General features: G+C 34.7%; 1 protein-coding gene across 2 annotated transcripts; it reads right to left on the bottom strand.

The window, feature by feature from the left end:
* Nucleotides 1-268: 268 nt before the first annotated feature.
* LOC133676718 (receptor-like cytoplasmic kinase 176) lies at nucleotides 269-3,320 on the bottom strand. Of its 2 annotated transcripts, none has more exons than XM_062098441.1 (6): nucleotides 3,005-3,317; nucleotides 2,183-2,508; nucleotides 1,772-1,907; nucleotides 1,501-1,643; nucleotides 1,228-1,351; nucleotides 269-962 (listed from the first exon to the last, which is right to left on the bottom strand). In XM_062098441.1, exons 1-6 carry the CDS (start codon nucleotides 3,054-3,056, stop codon nucleotides 544-546), a joined length of 1,200 nt encoding a protein of 399 aa, XP_061954425.1. In that variant the 5' UTR covers nucleotides 3,057-3,317; the 3' UTR covers nucleotides 269-543. The 2 variants fall into 2 exon arrangements, with proteins under 2 accessions (XP_061954425.1, XP_061954426.1); XM_062098442.1 differs by having other exon boundaries at nucleotides 744-931; nucleotides 3,005-3,320.
* Between the last annotated feature and the right edge of the window lie 18,892 nt (nucleotides 3,321-22,212).

Below are 22,212 nucleotides of genomic sequence, written 5' to 3' on the forward strand. Positions count from 1 at the left end.
TCAAAATATTTTGAAATGTTCGTCGAGATTTCATTATTAAAATTTTCACATTCCAATCAATAATGTTAACATAAGAGATTCTCCATTAGACTATTTGATTGAGGATTTTAAATGGAAAAAAAAAAAGAGGACAAATTTCGCTTTTGCCAGGAAATCTCAAGATAATTAAAATGGTTCCTGCATCCCATTTGTTCCGACGTCCGAGTCATAAAATCCAATCTCCAATAACATGCTCGCCAGTTCTAAAGCAATAAATGGAATACAGAAATAAGCTCAACCATATTTTTCATGAACTCGGCATTTCTGCAGCTGCTTGCAGGTATAACAATATCGCAGCATCATCCAAATCTATGTGGATTCCATGATTCTGACTTCTGTTCGCCAAAAGACAATGCATGAAACCTTAAATACTTTACGCAAAAAGCAAAACAAATCTGTACACTCCTTGAACAAGCATGGTTTTAGCACACATGCCTCAGCTCAAGAAAACCTGTTCACACTCTAAAACGACAGCATATTAACAACTTCAAAAATTTTACTCTCTTATGCATAAAGTGGGGATGCCGAAGGCCTGGGATAAGCAATCTGTCCACCATTGGCACCCCCACGAACTTTTAAATTGTGCTCTTTATGGGAAATTTTTGGTATGTCCTTTACTTGTTCTTGAAGCTGCTCTAACACCATTACCACCTCATCCATATTTGGCCTGAACTTCGGTTCCACAGCTAAGCATTGAAGTGCAAGGTTAGAAAGCTTTTGGGCCCGACTGGGTACATACTGGCCTTCAAGACGTGTATCCAGAACACGGAAAACTCTACGCTTGTTTGTCAGGTAAGGTTTGGCCCATTCCACCAGGTTGTGCTGACCAGATGGCCGGTTCTTGTCTATAGCCCGTCGACCAGATAACATTTCCAGAAGTACAACTCCAAAGCTGTATACATCGCTCTTTGGAGTCAAATGACCTCAATTAAAAAAAAAAGCAATTAATGATAAGAAAAAAAATAGAAGAAGATATTTCTGCTGTATCTAATAGCAGAAGAAGAATTGCCGCAGAACAAAGAGATAGAATCAGCAGTGCCAGAATACAGGATTGCTTGCTTTAAAAAATGAAACGTGTGCATATATAAAAGATACAAATAAGTACAGTAAATTGATGCAATTGACAAGCCAATCAGGTTCATAAGAATCAAGGGTTGTGCATAAGAAGCCACAAACAGAAAATAGTACCTGTGGCTAAATACTCTGGTGCTGCATATCCATGGGTTCCCATCACCCTAGTAGATACATGACTATTATCGCCAGTTGGTCCATCCCTGGCTAAACCGAAATCAGAAAGCTTTGCATTGTAGTTCTGCAAATATAGAGCAAAAGAGGCAGCTCAAAATCTGAGTCCGAATGAAGCCCAAGTCTCCACAGATTCAGCTACATTACCGTAAGATATATATGTATATAAGAAAAGGTAAGAGAGAAATTATAAGAAGATGCTAGTCAGGTACATACCGAATCAAGTAGGATGTTAGACGTCTTGAAGTCACGATATATGACTTTTGCGTCAGCACTGTGAAGAAAGGCAAGCCCCCTTGCAGCACCAAGTGCAACTTTCATTCGAATGTTCCAGGAAAGTGGCTGGAAGTGAGACCCTCCTGTTTTGCAATATATTTAATAATTCAACAACATATAACAAATAGGGTGCAGTGGGTATGGGATTATGGTGCTCTTCACAAATAAGAGACCAAAAAAGCCTGTTAATAAAAGAACATGAGTAACTCACTCCTGAATAAATGGTTTTCCATGCTGCCACGGGGCATGAATTCATAAACCAGAAGACGATGGTCATCCTCTAAGCAGTAACCAATCAACTTAACAAGATTAGGGTGTTGGAATTGCCCAAGATAGTTGATTTCTGCCTACATGTCCAAAGGCACGACATGAGTCAATTTTTTGCTCACAGCAGCGTTTTCAAACATTTCAGGTAAGTAAAAGGCACTATTTCACAAAATATTAAAATGGACATCAGGCACGAGGATAGGATTCTTATACTATCAAAACTGGAGACCTATCTTTCTACCATAAAAATCTATGGCCTATAGGCATAAATATCCTACAAATATCTAAGGAATGATAAAAAAAAATGATCACCAAAAACTAGTAAGAAGTTAAGAGACGAAAATATATCACTGACCAGCCATTCCCTGTGACCCTGGAACCCTTCTTGGTTTAGCCTCTTCACAGCAATCACCATACCGGTGCCTGGTCTGGTAGCTGCAAGTGAGTGTTCATCAACCCACCCTTTAAAAACTGACCCAAAACCACCTTCTCCTAATACACTGTCTGGTCGGAAATTTCTAGTGGCAGTCTTCAGCTCACCGAAGGTAAAGATCTTTAAATTCGAAGACTGCAAGATTTCACCCTCACTCCGAGGTGTTTGGGGTACAGAAACTATCGACACTTTGCTACTAGAACTACTCAAAGTTTTCCCATTTCTGCTTCCGCATTTTGAACTCAAACCTTCAGACAAAAAAATAAATAAATAAAAAATGTTCTACACTGAATTGCTAAAATTGTGATAAACCATTTTTAAGTTCACCAGGAACATAACAAGTAGAGGCAATGAAGAATTAACATGTTTTTAACAAAGCATTTTTAATATTATATTTGTTAATATCCATCCCATGGTAATTGTTTATTTTTTTTAACAGAACATTTGACAAATTGTTATAACTATTCATGGAATATAACTTATCTAAACAAGTTATACAAGTTTATTTGGAAAACAAATGCTAAAGAAAGAACAAAAAAAAAAAAGCTTTGAAGATTGAACTTGAATGTCAAAAACCCATTTTGACTGTGAATATATACATATGCACTTGCTAAATGAAGATAATACACACAAATAACAGAAAAAAAAGGAAAGAGAAAGAGAAATAAATCCAGATCAAGCATTGAATAAGATATACTACGTACTAGAAAAAACAAAGGAAAGAAAAGAAAGGTAGGTAGGTACCCGTATTAGAACAAGTATAAGACTTGATTCGATTGCTCCAACAAAGTCCCATCAAAACAAACTCAATCAAAGAAAGAAAGAAAGAAATCAATTTTTCGGCTTAAAGATGGATGGATGAAATATTGAAAGACCAGAAATATGAGCTCAGGCCCCAGGCAGGCAGGGTGCTTATGTTCACCTTTTGGGATTTTGGAATGCGAATAGATCGAGCAAGGAAAAGGTAGTCTATTTGTGTTGGGGTTGATGAACATTATTTTTATTATTATTAGACTCTCTGCATTCTCAGACGCCAAACCATGGATAGATGGTTGACTCGCTTTTTACCGTTTTAACTCTTTTCTTATTTTTATTAAACCGAAAAAAAATAATGAAAATACCTAATCGTAAAAACAAACTTTAAAAAACATTCGGTTTGGTTGGATGCAGTTTTTAAAGACTGAATCAAACTGGTCTGAAAATTACTAAAATGCCGGGGTCCTATAAATTAAAAAAATTTGCTCATAACCACAGCCATTAGCAAACCAGCTGCCCCCCTCCCTACCTAAGCTAACAAAAGTTCATAACCACTCACCCTCGCAACCTCTCAATCTAAATCAACCTCTCCGTCTCTGAATCAAAGCTGTTCCTCCAAGTTCTCTGCTTCTCTCAGTCTCTTCTTCTCCCACTTCTTTCTACTTTGGGGTTGTGTTGTCTTTTTAGTATTGTTTCTTTCATGCTGAAGCACATTGGATTAATTGCCATGGTGTGCTGCTACATGTCTCTGCATAAGCTTCAATTAATTCCATGGTGCCACATATACCCTACATGATGATTATTGGACTTTCTAAAATTAATAACAGGGATAATTGAAAAATCAACTCGCCACCTAGTTAATTAATGAAGTTATAAATCCTAACAGAAATTCAAAGTAAGGAGTTATTATCATTAAAGGAAGATTAATATCATCCTTATTTTCTTTCCCATCAAAAGTTACCTTTTACTAAATGTTTTTTTTCTTTTAAATATACCTTTTTAATTTCCATTAAATTTCTTAATTTATTTATAAATCATTCATGAGGTTTAATAAAGATTTGACATCGGTCCCTGAAAAATAAAAAACTTATTAATTTAAGATATTTTTTATTATTGAACATCAATCCTTAATCCTTAAAAATAAGAGACTTGTTAGATTTATTTAATAATCCAAATCCAATCAAAACTTTTGGTTTTAGCAAAATTTTGAAGGAAAATTTGTTAATTTACTTTGAAATCATTTTAAAATTATAAGGCATATGTTGGTCCCTATTTTAGAAGACTCGTAGGATAAATTAAAAGTTTATATTTGATGATAATATGATAAATTCATTGTCTTAATATAAATCATTTTAAAAGAATGAACTAAGACTACATTGGTCCCTATATTTAAAAGACATGTTAAAATAAACTTGAATTTAATCGTGCTGATAATATGAAAAATTCATTGTCTTGTTAAAGTTATTTTAAAAGAACACACTAAGACTACATCGGTCCTTAAAATTAGAAGACATGTGAGAATAAACTCTAATGTATGAATTTCTAGTCAAAACTTCTAATAAAAACATGATACAATCCAAAACAAGGTTGAACAATTAAATTTGGATTCTAGCATAATTATGCATACTGTTCAATTTTATTGCAACAATCATAATTCTCAATCCGACCATTGGATCAAGCTGAAAATTTTACCTAGAGTTTCCCGGAATATTGTTATATATTGGGGTAAAAGTTCAGGTTAATCAAAGTTCGGAAAGACCTTACGATATAGGTCAGAATAGGTTATACGGATTTTATTATTTACTTTCTTATGACTTGGAGTTTGTTTTTAGCAAGGATCCTTTTTCTACAAGGATGTGTGATGTGGACCAATGATTAATACTTAAAATTGCATTCTCATTAAGACTTTATATCATTATATTGCACTTACAGTATCATTAAATTCTCTAACTTAAGCATGTTTTATAATAACAAGTCTATTAATATAAGATAGCTTTAATTTATGGTAAATGCTTATTTAAATGCAGGCATATCTCACAATTCAAAGGATTGATTGATGTGAGTAACTATTGAAAGTGAAAGGATAAAGAAAGGGCTAAGCTTAGAAAAGAGATTCTTGTCCAAGACTCAATTTTACTGTTTTGAAATTCAAATCTTAGCATCAAAAGAGAAGTTTGAATCTATCCTGCAGCCTAGACACTGTTAAGTGTTCAGTCCATATCTCAGGTTCTAGAAGTCCAAATGATCTCGGGTTCTAGAAGTCCAAATGAGCTCATTCTTCTTTTGGTGGAAAGATGATACAGATTCCAATAGCTTTCATAGGGACGACCTACTTAAGTTTTGATGTTAGCAATGACATTTTATCCAAACAAGAGCTTGAGGACTATCCACCACGTCCACCAGAAGCACTACTCAATATTTTAGCCATATCTCGAGCTGTAATGATCCAAATGCTCTGAAATATTATGGGTGGAAAGAGGAGATGATTTCCAACAACTTTCATGATGAACACTTTGCCAAATTCTGATTGCATCAATGTCATTTCATCCAGCCAAAATGCTTGAGTGCTATTGTCCACCAAGTTCACTACATCAATAGTTGGTCATTACATCAATAATCAATTACCAAATGAATAATTCCAAATTTTAGCCTATAAAAGGAGGCATTTGCCATTCATTTAGGCATCTTGGTTTTCAGATCAAGATTATTTTCTTGCTTGCTCTCTCTTTGTAATGTTCAAGTTTGATTTTCATTAATCTCTTGTTTATGCTTTTCATTTCCTTTACTACTCTTAGTTAACTTATATCATAATTATGTTCTTATCTTGTTTATTTATGTTCTTCTTCTTCATTATGTCTAGCTAAGTTAATTATGTCAAGGTGAAAAGGTTACACTAATGGTGTTAGAATATGTATAATATAAATTCAACATGGACTTCAATGTTTATATCCAAGAAAGTTTGTTATTAATATGTATTATTTTTTGATCTTACTAATTCTTAATACATTACTTGTTAAATGATTAATCTAGATTTGTGTTGTAGAACACTTAGTACATCAAATGCTTGATCCTTCATAGTTTTTGGTCGGCATCGTTGTTATGAGATGAACTTAATTTGTTGTTAATATAAGTTAGCATCATGAATTCCTGACAATATTTAAAAGTATGATGTTACTAAAATAAGATAATTAATATGATCATGTAAAAATTTATAATGAACTATTAAGGATAAATAATTCGATTGGAACCTCGATTGGAACCTCCTTTGTGTGTGGTTTCCAATTGAGTAATAAAAAGAGTTTATACTATACTTATTTCTAATACCATTAGTGAACCTCTAATCTTGACAACTGTTTTTTATCATTGTTTAATCATCACATTAATCTCACATCTTAAAGATCTCTTTAACTCTTTGTTTTATATATATATATATATATATATATTGTTGACCTCCATGTGATTCGACCCCGGTCTTGCCGGGTTATTTATTACTTTGACACTCCTGAACTTGGGATAAGACATCAACTCTTTGATCGTGTCAAGTTTTTGGCGTTGTTGCTGGGAGGTAAATTACTGTATAAATTTATTTTATTTTTTATTTTCACTTTTCTCTTATCTAACTTTTTTTTCCTTTTCCTTCTTCTTCTCTTTCTACACTTGCATGAGAGTTTGGTCACGCACATTAAGTGGTGGACTTTCTAGGAAATCTTCTTCATCTTCATCTAAAAACATGGTCGAAGAGGATAACTAGTCACTTCATAATGAGAATAATCGTGTTAGAACATTGAGAGACCATATGAATCCAACAAGAACAAGTGCACCATCATGTATAGTTTTCCCTCCTGATAAATATCACTTCAATTTTAAGACAACATTATTCAACTTTTACCTACTTTTCATGGCTTAGATCTAGAAAATTCATACTTGCATTTGAGAGAATTTGAAGAAGTTTGTAACATGTTTTACTTAAATTGTAACATAAACACCATCAGATTAAAGCTTTTTCCTTTTTCATTAAAAGATAAAGTTAAAACATAGTTACACTTAGGTCAATTAAAATATGTTCGAGACATTGTGTGTTAAATCTGTGAAACTAACGAACATTCCTAAAGAACCAAAAGAAAGCAAGTTGTGAGGTAAAAGGCGTAGTGAGATTATTAGAGTGAAAAACCTTGATGGAACATGGAGGATGTGTGTTGATTGTCGAGCCATCAACAACATAACGATAAAGTATAGACATCTCATTCCTAGACTTGATGACATGTTAGATGAGTTATATGAATCCTCTATTTTCTCTAAAATTAACTTGAAAAGTGGGTACCATCAGATTAGGATAAAAGAAGGTGATGAGTGGAAAACAACATTTAAGATGAAGCATGGTTTGTATGAATGGTTAGTAATGTCGTTTGGACTTTCAAATGCACCTAATATGTTTATGCGTTTAATGAATCATGTGTTGCGTGCATTCATAGAACATTATCCCAACTTTTCGTATTGTAATTCAAAAGAATCTGAAAAGTTGGTATTGCATGTGTGCGACGTTGCTGCGAAAACATCCACCCTCAAAATCTTGTATTAATCTGTCAAATATGGGGAGACAAGGAATTCTTGTCTTTTATTAGTGGAAAAATTGGAATGGGAGTCCCCGCCTAGTGTTTTGGTCACTAGGAACCCTAACTGGTCATAGAGATCAGGTACGAGGACTGATTACGTAAAGGGAAGGTTTTAGCACTCCAAATACGTCCTACATAAGGTAGGCTGCATTGTTTAATTGTCTGATAAAATCTAAGGTCTTGTTGTGTTTTCTAGTTGTTGGTCCATCTAAGGTTTAAGAGGAGTCCTCCTCGGTAAAGAGATCATTATCTTATCGGATAAAACCTAAGTGTTCTGTCGTCAAAAAAAGAATTTAATATCCGGAATACATCTTACGAATAAGGTTGTAAACCCAGATATTAAAAAAAAAACAAAATATTTTTTTTGGAATTTTTGAAATATTAGCCAAGTTCTCGTGGCTTTAATAAACTGGTTATTAAAGGCAAAATGCATGCTAATATATATTTTTTTAATTTTCTTTGTTATATGAAAATACAATATGATGAATTTTTATTTTATTTTTATTTTTTGAGAGACTTGGCTGTATGCATGAAAACAAAAATATTTTTTTATTATTATTTTTAATATCTTGACGAAAACCAGTTATTTTAATACCAGATTTATATCTTTACAATATAAAAATACAAACCGATATTGATCAAAATGAAGTAAAAATTTTGCGGAAAATCATATTTTTAAAAATAATTTTTGAAGAAAGTTTTTTTTTCTCAGCAGGACCCAACAAGCCTGGCCGGGTCATTGGCTTAAACTAGTGACCCGACTGGCTTTTAAACACAAGCGTGTGTGAACAATTCACGCACGCCTGCTACAACCACAATGTAATTAAATTGCACCTGCATAGTGTTTGTGCAATTATAAATGGAAGGAGAAGGAATGAGAAGCTTACCTGGTTAACAACCGTTGCTGGGATTCTGAGAAGAAGCTATGATGCCACTCCCTATCTTGCTCGGTCTGGTTCCTGGTTCTGGAGAAGGGAAAGTTGATGGTGATGTCGTCCTCGCCTACTGGCTTCTTGTTTCCTCCTCTTTCTCTCTGCTTTCCTATCCATCACCTTTTCTGGGTTTTTTTTTCCCGTTGTCTAGTGCTGGTGCGGTTGTGATGGAGAATTACAGTGGCTGCTGGACGAAGAAAATAATGAGCTTACGATGGCGTTGGCAGTGCTGGTGTGGCTCTCTCCCCTCCTTTTTTCTTTCCTCTGTCGTTACCCTCTAGTTTTCCCTCCCGTTTCACCCCCTTTTCATTGTCTTTCTCTGGCTTTTATAATCCAAAGAATGGCTTACGGTGCAACGTCCAACTTGGTAACGACATGTAGAGGAATAGTAGCCGTGAAACATTCCCCATAACTGAAGCAATCTGCTGTTTTTGTTGCTAAAATGGCTCCGTTGATAGCGCTCATTCACTGTCAAAACCGTTGCGGATGAAGAAGGTGATCAACAGTTATCAAGCAAACGACGCCGTTTTCTAATTCAAAATGCATATTCCTGATTTGGTCCTTGGATGTTTTTGCAATTTTGTATTCAACCCCCTAGATAAATTGTAATTGGATCCCTTGATTTTAACGTCTTTCCTGGTTTGGTCCTTGGTTTCAGATTGTTTCAATTAAGTCCCTACTTGGCCATCAAACTTCAATAATTATGCAATTAAGCCCCTGATTTGACCAAATCAACTTTTCAAAATTATAATTGGACCCATAACTTTAATTTCTTCCAATAAAAGCCTAAATTGACTTAAAATTAATTTTTCTTACAATCAAACCCTCTATAAATTCAATTAAACCTCATATAAAATTTAATTAAATGCATAAACATCTGATTTCAAACTTTTCTTCTTCAAATTGAATTTTCTTTGTCAACAGTGCCCTTACTAGTCAATGATATACTATTAAATTTCAACCTTTTGTATTTTTGAACCTTCTCAACTAATTTTGGCCATTTTTTGGCATTCCAACATCCTTTTCTCGCTCCTATTATTCTTTTGAATTTCTTTCAAATATTTTTTTTTTGCATTTTCTCATTTTGTGTGGGAACCCAAAAATGGGTAACAACAGATGACCCCTCTTTACAATGCTTACGGAGCAAAGACTTTGCGTAGTACGTTTTGTAAAGATAAACAAAACTGAATTTCAATCTTGATCTTCTCAAAACTTGGTTGATCTGAAATTTTATCTTTACCGCAATCTCATTTCAAACAGGAACTTGATTATCTTGATAACCCGATCTTGACACTCCTCTAAATTCTTTCTCTTTTTTTTTTCAAATGTCATTTTAACCAAGCTAAAATCCTCTGTGTGGTTGGGCTAACCTGAGACCCCATTAGTTGATCCCCTTTAACTAGAACCAAAACCTGTGAGACCCCATCAGGTGATCCCCTTTAACCAGAACCAAAACCTGTGTGGTTGGGCTAACCTAAGATCCCATCATGCAATCCCCTTTAACTAGAACAAAAAATCTTTGTGGTTGGGCTAACCTGAGATCCCATCTGGCAATCCCCTTTAACTAGAACCAAAATCTGTGTGGTTAGGCTAACCTGAGATCCCATCCGGCAATCCCCTTTAACCAGAACCAATATCCTTGGTGTGGTTGGGCTAACCTGAGATCCCATCCGGTAATCTCCTTTAACCAGAACCAATATCCTCTATGTGATTGGGCTAACCTGAGATCCCATCCGGCGATCCCCTTTAACTATAACAAAAATCTGAGTGGTTGGGCTAACCTAAGATCCCATCCGGCGATCCCCTTTAACTAGAACCAAAATCTGAGTGATTGGGCTAACCTGAGATCTTATTTGGCGATCCCCTTTAACTAGAGCCAAAATCTGAGTGGATGGGCTAACCTGAGATCCCATCCGGTGATCCCCTTTAACCAGAACCAATATCCTATGCGTGGTTGGGCAAACCTGAGATCCCATTCGGCGATCCACTTTAACCAAAATCAAAATCTGTATGGTTGGGCTAACCTGAGATCCTATTTGGCGATCCTCTTTAAGCAGAACCAAAATCTGAGTGGTTGGGCTAACCTGAGATCCCATCCAGTTGTCTCCTTTAACCAAAACCAATATCTTGTGTGTGGTTGGACTAACCTGAGATCCCATTCGGCGATCCCCTTTAACTAGAACCAAAATCTGTATGGTTGGGCTAATCTGAGATTCCAATCGGCGATCCCCTTTAACCAGAACCAAAATCTGTGTTCTTCTTGTTGACAAGGTTTGAACTTGCTTCCTTCGTTTTCTTTTTCTTCTTCTTGAGAATTTTCTAATGGTAGGGTTCTTGTCATTTTTCTTTTTGATGATAAGGTTTGATCAAACTTTTCACTTGATGCTTTCTTTCTTTTTGTTTTTTTTTGTGATTTTGTAGGACTAACATCTATCCTTCCTAATTGCAGGGTTGACATCTGTCCTTCCTGATTACTGAAATTAACTGGATTTTTCTTGATGAAAAGGTTGGAAAACATGATGCTTCCTTATTTCGGGTTGACCTAAAGACTCCTCATGATGACAAAGTTGATCTTCTCATTTCTTTGAGATTTTCCTGACAGTAAGGTTTATCTCATCTTCTTCCCGTCCTAGGGTCACAATCCATGATTCTCTGTTATTATCAGCTCAATGATTCTTTTTTTCAATCATGCTAGACTTCTCTAAGGATTTTCCTGTAACGAATAAAAAATATGTGTGCAATGCTTTGAGGTAGATGACATGCATGCATCCTTACCTGATTTGAAATATAGGTCCCCCCATCTTTGATGTTCCATCGTCATAGGGTGCCTTAGTTCGCTATCTAAAAGCCTTATTTTCTCTTTCCATGTACTGGCTCGTTCATGTGTTAGTCATCCACTCCACTATAAATGCAGCGCCTATCATAGGCTGTCTTCAATGATTTTTTGTTTCACTGTTTATCAAGCTTGACAATGCCCCCGAGTGTGGTGTTGTTTGATTCATCATAAAGAAGCTTAACAAATCATTTCATCTCCTAGATTCTTTCGAGAATAGTTTTTTGATTAGCTGTGTGCATCCTACCAGCACTCATCAAGAGGTTTTCTAGTATCGTCCTCATCTTAGATTGCTAATCAGCCATTGACTTGCCTCTAGTGCTCGTTCATCTGATTATATTCCTTTCAACACTATTGTCCTTAGCCTCACTGATTCATCATTTAATCATTTTTTTATTGCCCCCTAGCTGATCTGAATACTGCTTGTTTTTCCTTCTCAGGGTCCACTATATTGCCCCCGGCTGCTCAACTTTTCAAGAAGTGTCGACAAGTATTGATGTCACTTCTGTCAAGAATTTTGCAAACTTGATCGGTGCTCTTTTTGTTTGACAATCTTTCTTGTTCGAGAATCAACTCTTATATTTCAAAGATCATGTCTATTTCAAAGTCTAATTATTGAAATGAAATCAAAGAGATGTTAGTATTTTTTATTTTATTTTTTTTAAATTCAAGCTTCTTTTGTTAAAGACCCAACACGCGTCATTCAATACATGTAATTCAAAAGAATCTAAAAAGTTGGTATTGCACGTGTGCGACGTCGCTGCGAAAACATCCACCCTCAAAATCTTGTATTAATCTGTCAAATATGGGGAGACTAGGAATTCTTATCTTTTATTAGTGGAAAAATTGGAATGGGAGTCGCCACCTAGTGTTTTGGTCACTATGAACCCTAACTGGTCATAGAGATTAGGTACGGGGACTGATTATGTAAAGAGAAGGTTTTAGCACCCCAAATACGCCCTACCTAAGGTAGGTTGCATTGTTTAATTGTCTGATAAAATCTAAGGTCTTGTTATGTTTTCTAGTTGTTGGTCCATCTAAGATTTAAGAGGAGTCCTCCTCGGTAACGAGATCCTTATCTTATCGGATAAAACTTAAGTGTTCTGTCATAAAAAAAAGAATTTAATATCCGGAATACATCTTACGTATAAGGTTGTAAACCCAGATATTAAAAGAAAAAACAAAATATGTTTTTTGGAATTTTTGAAATATTGGCCTAGTTCTCGTGGCTTTAATAAACTGGTTATTAAAGGCAAAATGCATGCTAATATATATTTTTTGAAATTTTCTTTGTTATATGAAAATACAATATGATGAATTTTTATTTTATTTTTATTTTTTGAGAGATTTGACTATATGCATGAAAACAAAAATATTTTTATTTTTATTTTTTAATGTCTTGACGAAAACCAGGTATTTTAATACCAGATTTATATCTTTACAATATAAAAAATACAAACCGATATTGATCAAAATGAAGTAAAAAATTTTTGGAAAATCATATTTTAAAAAAAAATTAAAGAATTTTTTTTTCTCGGGCTGGATCCAACAAGCCTAGCCGGGTCACTGGCCTAAACCAGTGACCCGACTGGCTTTTAAACACAAGCGTGCGTGAACAATTCACGCACGCCTGCTACAGCCACAATGTAATTAAATTGCACCTGCACAGTGTTTGTGCAATTATAAATGGAAGGAGAAGGAATGAGAAGCTTACCTGGTTAATAACTGTTGCTGGGAGAAATCCCTCATGAGCTTGTCATTGGGATTCTGAGAAGAAGCTATGATGCCACTCCTTGTCTTGCTCGGTCTGGTTCCTGGTTCTGGAGAAGGGAAAGTTGATGGTGATGCCGTCGTCGTCTACTAGCTTCTTGTTTCCTACTCTTTCTCTCTGCTTTACTATCCGTCACCTTTTCTAGGTTTTTTTTTTTCCGTTGTCCAGTGCTGGTGCGATTGTGATGGAGAATTACAATGGCTGCTGGACGAAGAAAATAATGAGCTTACGATGGCGTTGGCAGTGCTGGTGCGACTCTCTCCACTCCTTTTTTCTTTCCTCTGTCGTTACCCTCTGGTTTTCCCTCCCGTTTCGCCCTCTTTTCATCGTCTTTCTCTGGCTTTTATAAGCTAAAGAATGGCCTGCAGTGCAACGTCCAACTTGGTAACGACATGTAAAGGAATAGTAGCCGTGAAACATTCCCCATAACTGAAGCAATCTGCTGTTTTTGTTGCTGAAATGGCTCCATTGATAACGCTCATTCATTGTCAAAACTGTTGCGGATGAAGAAGGTGATCAACAGTTGTCAAGGAAACGACACCTTTTGCTAATTCAAAATGCATATTCCTGATTTGGTCCTTGGATGTTTTTGCAATTTTGTAATCAACCCCCCAGATAAATTGTAATTGGATCCCTTGATTTTAGTGCCTTTCCCGATTTGATCCTTGGTTTCAGATTGTTTCAATTAACTCCCTACTTGGCCATCAAACTTCAATAATTATTCAATTAAGCCCTTGATTTAACCAAATCAACTTTTCAAAATTATAATTGGACCCCATAACTTTAATTTCTTCCAATAAAAGCCTAAGTTGGCTTAAAATCGAATTTTCTTGCAATCAAACCCTCCATAAATTCAATTAAACCTTAGATAAAATTTAATTGAATCCATAAACATCTGATTTCAAACTTTTTTTCTTCAAATTGAATTTTCTTTGTCAACCGTGCCCTTACCAGTCAATGATATACTGTCAAATGTCAACCTTTTGCATTTTTGAACCTCCTCAACCAATTTTTGGCCATTTTTCGGCATTCCAACATCCTTTTCTCGCTCCTATTATTTTTTTGGATTTCTCCCAAATATTGTTTTTTGTATTTTCTCATTTTGTGTGGGAACCCAAAAATGGGTAACAACAGTTAGGAAGAATGTTTGCCTTTTGTTGATTTTTTTTTTGGTAAGTTGACGTATGTATTAAAAGAAGACGATACAAACATTATAAGGGGCATACCCCAGATTTACAATGATAACAGAAACATAAAACAACAGATGGCTACAGGCTAGCCACCGACCATAAAACTGAAACCTTACTAGATTCGTTAGGGGAACCAATACAACCAGCTAACTAACAAATTAAGAATCTATGTTATTCACCCTCCAAGCTCGTTGGATCATTTTGTTTTCATTTGTTGGTACGACATTCCTCATCAAATCAAGCTTATCACAAATGATACATTCGATTTGATTAAAGACCAAATTCGAAGTTCTTGACATTCCAGCAAAGATCCTTGCATTCCGTTCTTGCCATACATGATACACTGTAGCTGCAAAACTCAGTTTACGAGAAAAATTGACGAAACTCTTGCCATGCCAATAGACAGTGGCCCATCGAATCCATTCATCCAAACCTTTTGTCATTCTTGGAATGTCGCATCTGTCACAAACATCCCACCAGATCGCTTTAGTATAGGAGCATTCAAAGAACAAGTGGTTGTGATCCTCATTGTGGCGGAGACAGAGCGAGCATCTATTGGGACCATGTATACCAAACCGATGAAGTTTATCTTGAGTTGTGAGTTTTTGTTGGACAACCATCCATAGAAAAAAGGAATGTCTTGGAACAGCATTCTTGAACCACACAATGTCATGCTATTCAACCATCTGACGATGACGTCTTAGTTGTTCCCAAGCTACTTTGACTGAGAATTTGTGATTTAGCGAATCCAACCAAACTATCTCATCCTTTTGCCCCATATTAGGATTAGAATTGGAAGGAATAGCTTCTATAATGGGGTGCCAGCCAATAGCTTGGGTGGTAGGAGTTTTCCATTCTGAGTTATGAATTATCACATTCACCTTCGCGTTCTTGGCCATACCTGAATCATAGATGAATCTTTCCCCGTAAGAATCCACGAGTGGGCTGTGAGGATGCCAATTGTCAAACCATAAAGAGGTTGTCATTCCATCTCCTATGATGTACTTCATCTTCGGCCATGATAAGGATCTGAGCTTTAGAATCTTTCCCCAAGCCCAAGAGCAATTCTGTGGCATCTTGATTGTCCAGAAATTCCTACCTCGCAACAGATTGGATCTGATCCAAGGAGACCATATTGAGCCATCTGAGTCATTGCACAGGTTCCAGATGGCTCAATATGGTCTACTTGGATGAGATCCAATCTGTTGCGAGGTAGGAATTTCTAGACTAAATCCCTTTTGTTGAGTTTGCTTATAAAAGAATTATGCATTCGACCACTAGCTTTTCTTCTTTTGAAATTGTTTATTAGTTTAATCCACTAACTTCTATGGACTTAATTCCTTAACCTTTTGAAGAAAGTGTAAGTTTAGATGGCAAAGATGATGAGACAACTCCATGAGAGAGTTTGACTATAAATAGAGAAAAAGAACAGACTATATGCTTCTAAAGCAAATAAGAGATATAAACAGGTTATTTTCCAACCCGGTGATTGGGTTTGGGTGCACATGCGTAAGGGACGATTTCCTAACTAAAGGAGAAAAAAATTACAACCTTGTGGTGATGGTCCATTTTAGGTTTTAGAGAGAATCAATGACAATGTATAAAAAATTGATCTTTTAAGTGAGTATGGTGTTAGTGCTACCTTTAATGTTACTGATCTTACGTTGTTTGACGACGCAGGTTTTTATTCGAGGTCGAATACTTTTGAGGAGAGAGGGGATGATGTGGACCAGCCCAGAAACACTAGCAAAGACCTATTACATGTTCCAAATGGTCAAATGACTCGGTCTAAGACAAAGACATTGAAAGAGATATTGAATGCATTGGTTTTGAAGGTTTCGACCAAGTCAGAATTGAAGGGTCCATTGGAACATCAAAAGGAGGTCGTAGTACATCTTATCCATGCACAAGAGGGGCCCAATACAAACTTATTTGGGCCATGAGGTGAGGATAATAAAGGAAACAAAAGAATCTTACAGCAACTTGGAAACAACATGGGCACCTTTTCCTTTTGTTTCTAGGATTAATGAGTTGTATGATAGGCTATAAATAAGCCTTGAATCAGTTTTTTAATATTTTATTTCCTTCTCTTCTTCTCATGGCAGAACATGGATTTAATATTAAGGGCTTTATTTTATTTTGTTAGCTACAGCCCAAGGCTTGTTTGAGCTTAATTAATACTTTGTTTTGAGCTAGGATCCAAGGCTGGTTTGGATCAGGTTATGGGCTTTTTAGTTTAAGGTTTTTGGGCTAGTTTTGAGGGGACCTCCTATAAGTCCACATAAAAGGTCCATTAGGGTTAATTTTTGAAGAACTATTTAAACTTATGTAACCAAAATTTTGGCATCCATTGATGAATATTACTTCTGAATGTTTCAGTTTTAACGTGTGAGAGTGATTCTTGCATTCTTTAGTTCTTGAACGAACTGAATCTGACTTATCGAAGATTAACTGGTTTTGTGGCGTCATTCTACTCATTCCAATGGTGTTGGTGCCTAGAGGCAGGTTTCCATTATGACACACTCCTATCAAACCTACTTCGGCTTTCCAAGATCAGATCTCAATATTGATTGTGCCTTGCCTGACCACGTGATCACGAGGTTCGCATCTATATGGCATCTTGTTTTAGGAATTTCCTAGTTCTACAAGGATCTTTAATGGGCTGCAACATATTTTCCAACAATGGCAACGATTCTTTAATGTTTCAAAAGACTTTTCTTACAAGAATTCCTTATTTACCTACCTACACAAGGATAGAAGTGCTTGTGGTATTTAATGATAGATTTGTTAGCTTATTTTGACAAGTTTCTTAATCCTACAAAGAAGGCAATAAGGGTTTCTATGTTTTGAGATAATTATTTAAAGTTACAATTAATTATCATAGACAAATAAGAAAACTAAAGGGGAGGTAACTTCAACAATCAATTTCATAGCTTATTTTGGATATCTAAAGGTGGCAACAAAGAACCTAGTGTTTCTAGGATAGGAATTTCATTCATAACATTATTGAAACTAAAAAAATTATTAAGTTACTTTGTTTAATTAGGTGCATCAACTTTAGTTTGTGTATGATTTGTTATTTTTATTATTTTCTTCGTATTTGGGCTTAGTTAACATAGTTGTGTAAATGAGTAAATAGCCCACAAGTTTTGGGTCTATTAGGGTTACTAGTTGAACTATTACATAAGATTTTGTAAGCTGAAATTTTCAGCAGTCATGGATTTATGAAATAAACTAGTGTTTTGCATGATGTAACATGTATTTTTTATTTGGACAAAGAATGAATTTTGACTTATCAAGGTATAATTGACCTTATGACATCTTCTATTTATTTCTCATTCATAAATTGGTATTCATTGGATGGGGTAATTCTGGAGCCTTGAAATAGGTTTCCATCGTGTCACACTCTATCAAACTTGATTTCTTGGCTTTCTAGGAGTTGTTTCATCTTTGTTGTGGGTTGCTTAACCACGTGATCTAAGATGTGCATATCATTTGGTATTAGAGCTTGACTCCATTAATTAGGTTATATCCTTCTATTAATTTTATTTTTTTCTCTTGTTCCGCGTCAGTTCTACTTGTTTTTATCCATGTTTTTGTTTTGGGTTAGTTTTCTTTAGTCCTCGGTTTCTTCTAACTTTCTTTATTGTCATTAACATTTGTTTTAGGGTTTGTTATATATATAAAAAAAGAGGATTGGTTGAATTTTTTGTTTTTTGTCAAGTTTGGAAACTTAGAGTAAAAGAAATGTAAATGGGGTATTATAATTAAGATTACATGTATTCTGATGAGGTATTATGGCAAAGGAAGAAGGGGTATTAGAAGGAGAGGTTGTATCAAAAGGAGAGGAACAAACATATTAGTGTTTTTAATAAAGAAGGAAACGAAACACAAATATGTTTATAAAAGTAGGAATCATCATCTTCGTAGTAACCTTCACATCTTTATTCCTACAAGTTATTGTTGTTGGACTAATTAGTCTTATATATTTCAGTATCTAATTAGTAAAAACTAGGAACAATCCACGAAGTAAACTCAAATTTTATTATAATCTAACATCCATAACAACAATAATACCGATAAAGTAAGCCCAATTATCATCTTAAAAACAATATAGTTGACAAAAATAATGATAATCACATATTTTAAAAGGCTCTATATCAAAATTCAAAATACTATAACTTTTGATATGCAAATTCTTAGCAAAAAAAAAAAAAAAAAAAACTATCATCCGAAAGGAAATCCTAGTCCTACAAGGAAAGAAAAATCAGCAAGTAAATTTCTATTAAGATCAAATTTCCTTGCATCTAAAGAACTTTAAAAGTTTGTTTAGCAATCCTAGAGTATCTAGGAAGGTGGATCTCAGTTAAGAATTATTTAAGTTAGGGAATTAAAATATTTTATCTTGTTTTTCTTTCTATTACATACGAATTCAACAAACTACTATCCAAACTTGTTGTTTTCATTATTATTTCTATGTTTAAGCTTAATTAATACTTTGGTTTTCTACTAAGATCCAAGGCTTGTTTGGATTAAAGGTTAGACCTACTAGTATAGGTTTTGGGTCAGTTTTTGTAAGTTGATCAATTCAGCTCACAAGGCTATATCCATTAGGGTTAATTTCTCAAAACCATTTAAAAACATGTTGATATGATTCGGACAACGAAAAAACAATCAGATTCAGATTTTGATGTAAAATGTGTAACTGTCCAGTTTCACGACAATAATTTCTCAATCTGACCGTTGGATCGAGCTGATATTTTACGTGGATTCTCCTGACTTGTTTCCTATCTTGGGTTACAAGTTCAGGTCAATCGGAATTCGAAAAGGCATTGCAATACTAGTCAACAGAGACCATACGAATTTTGTTATTTACTTCCTTTTAACTTGTGGACTTCCTATTTGGCTAGGATTCTTTTCCTACAAGGATGTGGCAGCTGGTTTTTGGAATTTTCTAGTCTAGCAAGGATATTTAATAGGAACAACATAGTTTCCATATGTGGTATTGACTCTATATTAAGGTGGAATCTTTATGGTGTATGGAAAAAATTATTCTATCCTTATTATAGAAAGAATCTATCATTAAATAAGTTTCCAAGTCAGCTATGAATACTTTGCAAATATGAAAACTAAAGAGGAGGCAACTTCAGATTTGATTCTGCTAGCTTATATGGAACTTCTATAAGGAAACAAATCTGATCCTATCATATTTAGGATATTAAATTCAGATTTATTATTGTTATTATTATTTTCTTCTTCATTAGGTTTTATTTATATTATTTGGGTTTAATTGTAACTGAGCATCATATAAGTCCACATAAGGGATCCATTAGGGTTTGTTTTAGTCTAGAGTTAGTATAAATAAAGGCACAACCAGACATGTAAGTTAGATAATTCAGATTAATAAAACTTCTTATTTGTTGCACTTGTTATATGTTGGTGGAATAATCTCCCTTTCTTGGTTCTCTAAAGAACTGAAATGACTTATCGAAGAACAACTGACTTTTTAGCATCATCATAAACTTCTCGTTCACGAATCAATATTTATTGGGTGGGGGTTTCCGTTTCCAATAGTGGTGGTGCCTAGGTACAAGTTATTTTCGTGTCACACTCTTATCAAACCTGATTTACTTGGCTTTCCGGGAATTGTTGTCTTTGCATATGGGTTGCTTAACTGCGTGTTCAAGAGGTTCGTATCATTTGGTATCAAAGCTTGGCTCCACTAATTAGGTTATATCCTTGTATTTCTTATATTTTTGTTTTTATCTTCCACATCAATTTTTCTTTGTGTTGTCTTTGTTTCGGGTTTAATCTTGTTTCAATTCAGTTTCGGTCAGATTGTCTTCTTCCTATGTTATTCACCATATTATTTTTTCTGTCCAGAATTTCTTTTTTAGAGTAAAAAAAAATTCATGAAACATTATTTAGGACGAAGGGGTTTGTTACGCTTTTGTTTTGCGTCCACTTATCAAACCATATTATAATTGTGTCAAAATTGATATTTTGGTTATTTATGGTGAAATCGCACAACATATCAATTTTCAACTAATTTGGACATCATTTGGTTTAGGTTCCAAATTCAGGTTTTAAAAGGATTGTGATTCACTGTGTGACTTTCGCGTCCATATATTAAATCAATTTGGAATTCAATCAAACTTGATATTCTGGGTTTTTGGGGTGAATTCCCTCTAATATCTATTTTCAAACCATTTGGAAGTCGTTTGGTTTAAGGTCCAGATTTGGGTCTAAACTCTAAAGGGGTTTATTACATTCATTAATTAAAAGTTTGATATAATCTAGGCAAGGTCAAATTCAGATTTTGACGTAAAATGTGCAATTATCCAGTTTTACAGCAACAGTCATAATTCTTAATCCAACTGCTGAAATGTTACGTGGAGTCTCCTCACATGTTGTCCTACTTGGGTTAACATTTCAGGTCAATCGGAGTTCGGGAAGACATCACGATACTGGTCAACAGAGGTTGTACGAATTTTGTTATTTACTTCCTTTTGACTTGTGGACTTCCTATTTGGCTAGGATTCTTTTCCTAAAAGAATGTGGCAGTTTGTTTTTGGGAATATGCTAATTCTACAAGGATCTTTAATGGGCTGCAATATAGTTTTCCAAGTGTGATAAGGATTCATAAATGTTTCAAAATCCTTTTCTTACAAGGATTCCTTATTCATCCTAGCTACAACAAGGAAAGAAGACTTCATAATTTATCTTACCTGCAGATCAGATTTCCTAGTTTATATGGGACTTCTTAATGGTGACAAATCTGATTCTAGCATATTTAAGATAATAATTTTTGAATTTTTATTATTTTTATTATTTTCTTCTTAGTATTTGGATTATTATTACTTATTTGGGTTAATTGTAAGTGATCCTCATATAAGTTCACCCAAAGGGGGTCCATTAGGGTTTATTTAAGTCTAGAGTTAGTATAAATAAAGGCATAACCAGACATGTAAGTTAGACAATTTAAATTAATAAAACTTCTTGTTTGCCGCACTTTGTGTATGTGTGTGTGTGTGTTGGTGAGATAATCTCTCTTTTATGGCTCTCTAAAGAACTGAAAAATGACTTATCAAAGAACAACTGTCTTTGTGACGTCATCCTTATACTTCTCGTTCGCGAATCAATATTCTGGGTGAGGGTTTTTCGTTTCCAATAGTGCTGGTGCCTAGGTACAAGTTATCTTTGTATCACACTCCTATCAAACCTGATTTCTTTAGCTTTCCTGGAATTTGTGTCTTTGCGTTGGTTACGTGACTACTTGATCACGAGTTTCGCATCAAAGTCCATATAATTTTAGGTTAATTTTTAGTCCTTAGTGTCTGCTTACTTTCTTTACTATCATTAGCTTTCATTTTAGGTTCTAATAGAAAAAATTGCAAATGGAGTATTACAATAAGAATTTCATGTATTCTGATGAGGTATTATGGCAAAAGAAAAGGAGGATTCAAAAAAAGAGGTGATATCAAAGGGAGACAAATAAAGAGATTGTGTTCTAAAAAAAGAAACCTAGAGTCTATCTCGTATTCTAAGGGAGATGCAACAAGAACTTGATGTGTTAATGGCATTAGTCGATGCCCAGCAAGCTTCTGAAAGAGAGGAGCAAAAACGCCACAATGATGATATACGAAAGAGAAGGGTTGTTACCTTCATTCAAAGTTGTTGGAGACGATTGTTGGCAAAAAAAAAACTTCAAAGGCTTCAAAAAGTGGCTAAAACTTTGTCTTTTATCCCCTTTAATGATTCAATGATGATTCATCTTGAAGAGAGAGGGAATGACATGATTCGGGCAATTAAAAAACAATCAGATTCTGATTCTGATGTAAAATGCATAATTGTCCA

This window comes from Populus nigra, chromosome 17 (genome assembly GCF_951802175.1).
Source record: "Populus nigra chromosome 17, ddPopNigr1.1, whole genome shotgun sequence".
In the NCBI taxonomy this organism is placed as follows: domain Eukaryota; kingdom Viridiplantae; phylum Streptophyta; class Magnoliopsida; order Malpighiales; family Salicaceae; genus Populus; species Populus nigra.

Coding starts and splice junctions, on each gene's coding strand:
- LOC133676718 (XM_062098441.1), bottom strand. CDS start 3,056: ATGGGACTTTGTTGGAGCAATCGAATCAAGTCTTATACTTGTTCTAAT. Junction 1,644..1,771: donor GGAAAACCATTTATTCAGGA/GTGAGTTACTCA, acceptor ATTGCAAAACAG/GAGGGTCTCACTTCCAGCCA. Junction 1,352..1,500: donor CTAACATCCTACTTGATTCG/GTATGTACCTGA, acceptor CTATATTTGCAG/AACTACAATGCAAAGCTTTC.